The sequence below is a fragment of the Heptranchias perlo genome, chromosome 14, assembly GCF_035084215.1.
Source record: "Heptranchias perlo isolate sHepPer1 chromosome 14, sHepPer1.hap1, whole genome shotgun sequence".
Classification (NCBI taxonomy): domain Eukaryota; kingdom Metazoa; phylum Chordata; class Chondrichthyes; order Hexanchiformes; family Hexanchidae; genus Heptranchias; species Heptranchias perlo.
The window spans coordinates 2,200,751-2,210,838 of NC_090338.1; the positions used below are offsets into that span (position 1 = coordinate 2,200,751).

At 49.8% G+C, this 10,088-nt stretch overlaps 1 protein-coding gene across 1 annotated transcript; it reads left to right on the forward strand.

Annotated features, from left to right (window-relative positions):
• Window positions 1-4,265: 4,265 nt before the first annotated feature.
• LOC137332624 (neuromedin-U receptor 2-like) lies at window positions 4,266-8,256 on the forward strand. The gene is given in 3 exon segments (XM_067996581.1): window positions 4,266-4,408; window positions 4,410-4,980; window positions 8,086-8,256. Coding segments are annotated over 3 exon segments (885 nt in total).
• Window positions 8,257-10,088: the final 1,832 nt, after the last annotated feature.

Sequence of the window (10,088 nt, forward strand, 5' to 3'; positions counted from 1 at the left end):
CCCCATACCCCTTGATGCCTTTTGTGTCTAGAAATCTATCCAGCTCCTTCTTAAATATATTCAGTGACTTGGCCTCCACTGCCTTCTGTGGAAGAGAATTCCACAGGTTCACCACCCTCTGAGTGAAGAAATTTCTCCTCATCTCAGTCCTAAATGTCCTACCCCGTATCCTGAGACTGTGACCCCTCGTTCTGGACCCCCCAGCCAGGGGAAACATCCTCCCTGCATCCAGTCTGTCTCGCCCTGTCAGAATTTTATATGTTTCAATGAGATCCCCTCTCATTCTTCTAAACTCGAGTGAATACAGGCCGAGTCGACCCAATCTCTCCTCATACGACAGTCCTGCCATCCCAGGAATCAGTCTGGTGAACCTTCACTGCACTCCCTCTATGGCAAGTATATCCTTTCCTAGGTAAGGAGACCAAAACTGCACACAGTACCCCAGGTGTGATCTCACCAAGGTCCTGTATAACTGATACTCCAGGTGTGGTCGCACCAAGACATGCGCCAACAATTGTTTATTAACCATAGAATCATAGTTAGCTTCACTTAAACATTGAGCGTGCAAATAATTAGTAGATGAGGTTAATTAATGAAATGGATAAGAGGTTATAAAGGCATTTCTGTTATCTCACATTAATTCCCCATTAACTGCTTGCTCGTTATGAATTTACAGTCGAGATCAGTGTCTGAGATTGATAGAAATTGGTGAGATTAATTTAAGATCAGGCTTCTAAGATTTCTGACACATTACCAGCATTAGACAGTCCACTGAACAGATTAAAGTCTCGATACTTGTAGTTAGCAACATTTCCAGAACATAGGAATTGCTGAATGAATAAAGACCAGGGTCCATCTCGTTCACCTTCTCCCATCCCGGGAGTCGCTCGAATCGACAATAATGGAGTTGTTGATTAATTGTAGTAATCAATCTCCACCAATTATTCTCCAACAGACCCAGACACGAGGTGAGGAAACCCCCAGTGGGGGAGAGTTTTGGGAACCAGAGGTCCAAAGTCACCTGTTCCTCCCGAGCCTGTTACACGCACCACACGTCATGTCTCAAATTACTCATAAAGCTATCACTGGGTGGGGGGGCGATGACTGAACTCTGTCCCACATTTATTGTGCAGTCACTAGGAATATCTGGGATGACCTGAGGTGTCTGGAATTCTGCCTGTCTGGATGCCCCCTGACCCCAGCTGTCTTTCCAACCCCAGGGATCATTGGATACTGGGGATTGGCTCTTTGGCCTCCACTAGGATATTGTAGGAGTAACTCCCTCAGAATGTGTCCTCAAAATGGAGTCAGTAGTTGACTGAATGTTGGGAAATGAAAGGGTTAATGCTAGGTTTCTCTTCTAATCCCGAATCTTGTGACCCCCAGCTGGAAAGTGAACATGTGGATGTTGGGAGAGGCCAGGCTTGGACTCAGCTCCGATGCCCCTTGTTGTAGAATAGCCTGGGCTCACACATGAGTCAGCTGGGTGTGGGTGCAGAGGGCGCTTGTTGCCTGTGGAACTGTACCCCAGACCGAGTCTACGCCTTCAGGAGAGGAGCGGAGAAATCTGGAGGGGAGAACTAGGGCCCCTTATTGCTAAAACAAGCCAACATGGCGGGGAATTTCCTGCTTATTCGCGCCCAGAGACTCGCGCAATTGTGGAATTTTGGGCGTAAGTGAGTCATGCGCGTAGGCACGATACACACAAATCTCCTCAAATCTTTACTTTCATCTATCGATCCCTCTGCCCGAACGCTTCTCCACAAACAGTAATGAGCATAAAATCGAGGCCACATTCCAATGCAGTGCTGGGGGAGCGCTGCACTGTCGGAGGGTCAGTACTGAGGGAGCGCTGCACTGTCGGAGGGTCGGTACTGAGGGAGCACTGCACTGTAAGAGGGTCAGTACTGAGGGAGCGCTGCACTGTCGGAGGGTCAGTACTGAGGGAGAGCTGCACTGTCGGAGGGTCAGTACTGAGGGAGTGCTGCACTGTCGGAGGGTCGGTACTGAGGGAGTGCTGCACTGTCGGAGGGTCAGTACTGAGGGAGCGCTGCACTGTCGGAGGGTCAGTACTGAGGGAGCGCTGCACTGTCGGAGGGTCAGTACTGAGGGAGCGCTGCACTGTCGGAGGGTCAGTACTGAGGGAGCGCTGCACTGTCGGAGGGTCAGTACTGAGGGAGCGCTGCACTGTCGGAGGGTCGGTACTGAGGGAGCACTGCACTGTAAGAGGGTCAGTACTGAGGGAGCGCTGCACTGTCGGAGGGTCAGTACTGAGGGAGAGCTGCACTGTCGGAGGGTCAGTACTGAGGGAGTGCTGCACTGTCGGAGGGTCGGTACTGAGGGAGTGCTGCACTGTCGGAGGGTCAGTACTGAGGGAGCGCTGCACTGTCGGAGGGTCAGTACTGAGGGAGCGCTGCACTGTCGGAGGGTCAGTACTGAGGGAGCGCTGCACTGTCGGAGGGTCAGTACTGAGGGAGCGCTGCACTGTCGGAGGGTCAGTACTGAGGGAGCGCTGCACTGTCGGAGGGTCAGTACTGAGGGAGTGCTGCACTGTCAGAGGGTCAGTACTGAGGGAGCGCTGCACTGTCGGAGGGTCAGTACTGAGGGAGCGCTGCACTGTCGGAGGGTCAGTACTGAGGGAGTGCTGCACTGTCGGAGGGTCAGTACTGAGGGAGTGCTGCACTGTCGGAGGGTCAGTACTGAGGGAGTGCTGCACTGTCGGAGGGTCAGTACTGAGGGAGTGCTGCACTGTCGGAGGGTCAGTACTGAGGGAGTGCTGCACTGTCGGAGGGTCAGTACTGAGGGAGTGCTGCACTGTCGGAGGGTCAGTACTGAGGGAGTGCTGAGGGCTGCACTGTAAGACCAGCTCCGCATTTTTTGTTCCTTTGAATGGATTTTTATGGCATCAGTTATCAGTCACATTAAATATTGAAAAGCTTCCTCGATTGCAGGTCTTTAAATGCACCGTGCCTGATGTGCATGAATGATTGTTAAATGAGTTGAAACTTTTCGTACTTAAAGAAGGAATATAAAGTGTGAGCTCGGTGCTCTCCTTCCCCCTGATTGTTTACACTGATTTATGCCTATTTTATACTCGGGTATATTCGAGGGAAATGGGGTGTAACTGGACACCGGCAGAGTGGGCACATTTTCGGGTCTAACCTCCGGGTTGCGTCCACGGAGGACATTCCAGGACCCAATGTTTTTACTTCAACATTTGGGGGTGATTTTAAACCCCAAGAACGGGTGGGTTGGGGACGGGTGGGAGTTGAAAATATTTGGTTTTTTGGGTCGCAACTGCAAAATTTTCGGATCTTTGCATTCCCGGTGGGAAGCCTGGCCTTTTCCGCACCGACGTTAAATCCGGGAATAAACCGGGTTGTGGTCGCAACCCAAAAACCAAATATTTTCCCGTTCCAAACCCACCCGTTCTTGGGGTTTAAAATCACCCCCCGGATCACATTTCTCTACATTATCTGACTTCTCTTCATTCATGAAACGGAAATAAAAGTTCATTTGATGAACTTGCAGTCAGCAGAATGGTCACAGGTTGGAAAAGCCTCATCACAACATCACCCGGCTGGGATCTTTCTGCACCTTTAATTCCTTTGGAATGAAATAGTTCAGAATGAATAATGACTAAGATAAAAGTGGGTATTAATTAGACATTGAGGGGTGTTCACTGGTGTAAGTTGTGGAGACCAAGAAATATGTTTTTTTGGGATGTACTCTTAACTTTCAAAAGGGGAATTGGATAAAGGGCAGGGGAGTGGGACTAATTGGAGAGCTCTTTCAAAGAGCCGGCACAGGCACGATGGGCCGAATGGCCTCATTCTGTGCTGTATCATTCTATGATTCTCTGAATTACATTTTTAATCATTTTTGTCATGGTTCATAGAATCATAGAACGATACAGCACAAAAGGCCATTCGGCCCATCGTGCCTGTACTGGCTCTTTGAAAGAGCTATCCAATTAGTCCCACTCCCCCGCCCTTTCCCCATAGCCCTGCAAATTTTTCTCCTTCAAGTATTTATGGTTAAATCTCTAATTGTCAGAGTTGGGAGCCAATCACACCACTTGATTCAAGGCTGAAGTGTGATTGGACAGCCTTGTACCAATCAGTGAGCAAAGGGTTAAGCTTCTCTGTCCAACCTCAGTCTGCCATTGCCCTGGGTGAACATCTGTCGTCACTCAAAAGAAACAAACTCCGCAAGTTACTGGAACAACAACAAGGAGAAGCAAGGAAGAAGTTCAGGGAATTAGCATGAGCTGGAAAAGGAATTCCTCATTATTGGCAAATGCTCCTGAAGCTGATTTCTTGATGAGCTATTTGAGTGACGCAGAGGATTACCTGACCTTCCTGTGTGGTCCCAGAGGGTGTCCTGTCTTGCTGCCCATGAACCTGGTCGATGCTGATATTCCTGATTGGGATGGTGGGCAATCTGCTCATCTGTCTGGTCATCCTGAAGACTAAAGGCATGAAGAGCCCGAATAACTTCTACCTCTTCAGCCTGGCCGTCTCTGACCCCCTTTTGCTGCTCTTCGGACTCCCTCTGGGGGCCTATGAGATGTGGAGAAACTACCCATTCTGACTGGGTCTGGTCGGTTCCTACTTCAGGACTTCCCTCTTCGAGATGTCCTGCTTTGCCTCGGTGCTCAATGTGACGGCTCTGAGTGTGGAGAGGCACGCGGCGATGGTGCACCCGTTCAGGGCCAAGTCCAGCAGCGGCAGGCGGCGAGCCCTGAAGACCATCGCCCTGCCGTGGCTCCTGTCCCCGCTGCTCTCCATCGCCAACACCTCCATCCACGGCCTGGAGTTCGGGGCTCTGCCCAATGGCAGCGTGCTGCTCAAATCAGCCACTTGTACTGTGGTGAAGCCGCTCTGGATTTCCCGGTACATCGTCCAGGGCACAGCGTTCCTCTTCGACATCCTGCCTGTGGGAGTGATCAGTGCCCTTTACTGTTTGATGAGCATCAGGGTAAGTGCCAACTTGGACCTTCTCATTCCTGCTTTACTCGCTCCCATCGGCTCCAGGATTAACCCCCTCCGCTACTCCCGGTGCCGGCACAGGCTGATCCCACTCGCTCCATTAGTTTGGAATTAGCTCTGTACATGGACCGACATTTGTCACTGTTTTTGGTAATTTCCACTCCCCATCTCCCTCCTTCCGTTTTTTAAACGATTCCAGGGTTTTTGCCCTCAATGCTCCAACCAGGAGACTCCATTCCAAATGTTGAATACATCCCTGATTTTCATCGCTCCACCATTGGCGGCCGTGCCTTCAGCTGCCTGTGCCCTAAGCTCTGGAATTCCCTCCCTAAACCTCTCCGCCTCTCTCTCCTCCTTAAAGACTCTCCTTAAAACCTACCTCTTTGACCAAGCTTTTGGTCACCTGTCCTAATATCTCCTTACACGGCTCAGTGTCAAATTTTGTTTGATAATCACTCCTGTGAAGCACCTTGGGACATTTTACTATGTTAAACGCACTATATAAATGCAGGTTGTTGTTGTTTGAAAAAGAACTTCCTGTTAATAGTTTAAAGCTGTGAGGTTGAAATCCGTCCTGGGCAAACGGGGAAGCAGAAATCTTTCGATAGCGAATGCACAGCCTGTTTTATACTCTGCCCGATTTCATTTTCTATTGACTTCAATGAGAAAGAAAACCGGGCGAGGTGTAAACAGGGCGAGGGGTAAAACCGGGCGAGGGGTAAAACCGGGTGAGGTGTAAACAGGGCGAGGTGTAAAACCGGGCGAGGTGTAAAACCGGGCGAGGTGTAAAATCGGGCGAGGTGTAAACCGGGCGAGGCGCAAAACCGGGCGAGGCGTAAAACCGGGCGAGGCGTAAACGGGGCGAGGTGTAAAACCGGGCGAGGTGTAAACCGGGCGAGGTGTAAAACCGGGCGAGGCGTAAACGGGGCGAGGTGTAAAACCGGGCGAGGTGTAAAATCGGGCGAGGTGTAAAACCGGGCGAGGCGCAAAACCGGGCGAGGCGTAAAATCGGGCGAGGTGTAAACCGGGCGAGGTGTAAAACCGGGCGAGGCGTAAAACCGGGCGAGGCGCAAAACCGGGCGAGGTGTAAAATCGGGCGAGGTGTAAACCGGGCGAGGCGCAAAACCGGGCGAGGTGTAAACCGGGCGAGGTGTAAAATCGGGCGAGGGGTAAACCTGGACGCCGATTCGCGATCAAACGCTGTGCGAATTTCACCCCCGCCCCCCCCCCCCCCGTGGCCCCTGTTCTACTCTCACAATTTGGTTTTGTTATTTAGTCTGGATTTACCTTTTCTGTACCAGTTACTATCTTCCACACCCCTATCAGGTCATCTATCGAGGCGGAAAAGTTTTAGTTTCTTCATTCTTTCCTCATAAAATAGATCTCAAACACTAGGGATTGGTCCAGTGGCTCCTCTCTGCACTGTCTCCAGCGTTTGATGGTCTCCCTTGTGTCTTGGTGACCAGAACTGGACACAGTGCCCAAGATAAGTGGCAAGTAACATTTGCACCAGACAAGTGCCAGGCAATGACCATCTCCAACAAGAGAGAGTCTAACCACCTCCCCTTGACATTCAACGGCATTACCATCGCCGAATCCCCCACCATCAATATCCTGGGGGACACCATTGACCAGAAACTTAACTGGACCAGCCATATAAATACTGTGGCTACAAGAGCAGGTCAGAGGCTGGGTATTCTGCGGCGAGTGACTCACCTCCTGACTCCCCAAAGCCTTTCCACCATCTACAAGGCACAAGTCAGGAGTGTGATGGAATACTCTCCACTTGCCTGGATGAGTGCAGCTCCAACAACACTCAAGAAGCTCGACACCATCCAGGACAAAGCAGCCCGCTTGATTGGCACCCCATCCACCACCCTAAACATTCACTCCCTTCACCACCGGCGCACTGTGGCTGCAGTGTGTACCATCGGTGAGCAGCTTATTGGTGAGTAAGTGCCGCTTGATAGCACTGTTGACGACACCTTCCATCACTTTGCTGATAATTGAGAGTAGACTGATGGGGCGGTAATTGGCCGGATTGGATTTGTCCTGCTTTTTGTGGACAGGACATACCTGGGCAATTTTCCACATTGTTGGGTAGATGCCAGTGTTGTAGCTGTACTGGAACAGTTTGGCTAGAGGCGCAGCTAGTTCTGGAGCACAAGTCTTCAGCACTACAGCCGGGATGTTGTCGGGGTCCATAGCCTTTGCTGTATCCAGTGCACTCAGCCGTTTCTTGATATCACGTGGAGTGAATCGAATTGGCTGAAGACTGGCTTCTGTGATGGTGGGGATATCGGGAGGAGGCCGAGATGGATCATCCACTTGGCACTTCTGGCTGAAGATGGTTGCAAATGCTTCAGCCTTGTCTTTTGCACTCACGTGCTGGACTCCACCAGCATTGAGGATGGGGATGTTTACAGAGCCTCCTCCTCCCGTTAGTTGTTTAATTGTCCACCACCATTCACGACTGGATGTGGCAGGACTGCAGAGCTTTGATCTGATCCGTTGGTTGTGGAATCGCTTAGCTCTGTCTATAGCATGTTGCTTCCGCTGTTTAGCATGCATGTAGTCCTGAGTTGTAGCTTCACCAGGTTGGCACCTCATTTTCAAAATCATGAACAGTTTTGATCGGGTAAATAAGGAGAAACTGTTTCCAGTGGCAGGAGGGTTGGTAACCAAAGGACACAGATTTAAAATAATTGGCAAAAGCACCAGAGGGGAGATGAGGCAAATTTTTTTTACGCAGCGAGTTGTTCTGATCTGGAATGCGCTGCCTGAAAGGGCGGTGGAAGCAGATTCAATAATAACTTTCAAAAGGGAATTGGATAAATACCTGAAGGAGAAAAATTTACAGACTTATGGGAAAAGAGCGGGGGAATGGGACTAATTGAATAGCACTTCAAAGAGCCGGCACAGGCACGATGGGCCGAATGGCCTCTTTCTGTGCGATTCTATGATTCGCTGATTGAAATACTTTCCTCTCCTCTAGGTGTCTTCTTTTATCTTAGTACAGCAGTGAACCCCATCATATAAAACCTACTGTCAGGACGTTTTCAAAGCGGACTTTTTATAATTAACACCTTCAAAGTTGTGTTACGAAGACTCGCTAATCACGGTGAAAGCAGGGCCGCGGCAGCAGGAAGTGTCCATGCTGGGAAGCTGCAATACGTCCAAATCAGCAGGCAGTCTGAATCCACAACGGCCACAGAGCTCCTCACTCTGCAGCTCCCACCTCTCGCGCTCTGTGACCAACACGTGAAGAAGTGAAACCGCCCAGCTCAGGTCCCAATCGATTGGCGCTCACAGCGGAAGGACAATCTCACTCTGAGTTCTCAAAGTTTGGGCACCAAACTCCCAACACAACTGCCCGAGTGAACCTGAACCCTGGACTACTGTTCGGAGATAGTAGCGGTCGAGCTTTTAACCAATTTGTACGTCATTCCTCTGTTCTTTCTATGGAAGCTCTCACTCATCAGGTCCACATCCTACTCTTTGATCTACTTGTCCCGAATGTTCTGGACCTTGTGATATATTAGATAGGTTAATTCAGACAATAATATTTTGGGATCCAGTGTACGAGTAATTTGAGACATGATATGGTGAGTGTAACAGGCTCGGGAGGGACAGATGACTTTGGACCCATGGTTTCCAAACCACTGGGGGTATTCCTCACCTCATGTCTGGGCCTGTTGTAAACTAACTGATCGAGATTTTTTTCACACAAAGCGTGGTGGAAATGTGGAACACTCTTCTCCAAAAGGCCATGGATGCTGGGGGATAATTGGAGCTTTCAAGACTGAGATCGATAGATATGGAGCGAAGGCAGGTGATTGGAGCAGAGGTACAGATCAGCCATGATCCAACTGAATGACAGAGCAGGCTCGAGGGGCTGAATGTCCTCCTCCAGTTCCTATGATTGATCGCTATGATTAGTCAACAACTCCATTATCGTTGTGTCGAGCGACTCCCAGGATGGGAGAAGGTGAACTATATGGACCGTGGTCTTTTCTTGTCCAGCAGCTCCTGTGGTGTTTGGACCAGAGGCATCCTGTGCCAGGGATGCATTTCTACACCAGAGATTCCATCGCACGATGGCCGAGAAATTGATTCTCGCTCGACTTTCAGCACGGAACTTTAACTCCTGCAGAACAGGAAAGAATATTTGTGAAAGGGAGTGGAAAATCTCCCCGAATTGGGAGGGAACAAAGCATGTGTGGGATAAAACCAGAGCAGAATAAACAAGCCAGGATGTAGGATTGTAGATGTTGTAAACAGCTGTGTACTTGCTTCACGTGAAGGATTGCTCACCCCAAGAATACCGTCCTGTTTTCTGTAACATTAAACTTCTATCATTAAATATTTCCTGTGAGCAAGTTCATCGTTTCATTTGTTTGAAACAAACATTATTTAAATGTATTGCTGAGATGGAAACTGCTCCAGGATAATGTGATTGGGTGGGTTTGTGGGCAGGGCTCTCTCAAAAACACACTTACAGAGACTCACATATACAGAGACACACACAGACATACATTGAGGCACATACACACACACATACAGAGACACACATACAGAAACAAATACAGACACACACATAGACGCTGACAGACACGCACATACACACACAGATACCGAGACACACACACAGACACAGACTCACAGACACAGACCCATGCATACGTACACACACAGGCACCCACACACAGACACAAATACACAGAAACATACAAACACACAGACACACAGGCACACACCTGTACATACACGCATACACAGACACACACCCACACACACACTCACACAGACACGCACCCACACAGACACATACCCACAGACACACACAGGGATTCTGATCCACATTGATTACCAGACTGGAGGTAAGGTGGATGGCAGGAGACTGTCTGCTCTCTGCTATCCTGTGATCAGACACTGGGAGGTGTATCAGACCGCAGCAGCCACAGTCTCTGAGTTTGCAGCTCAGCTTCTCCTTGTAATTTAGAATTGTAGCAAAAATCAGAAGTGAGAAACAGCACGATGTAAATGCTCCAGGAGTGTCTCCCGACACACGGTCATGTGGGCCAGAAATCACAGGCT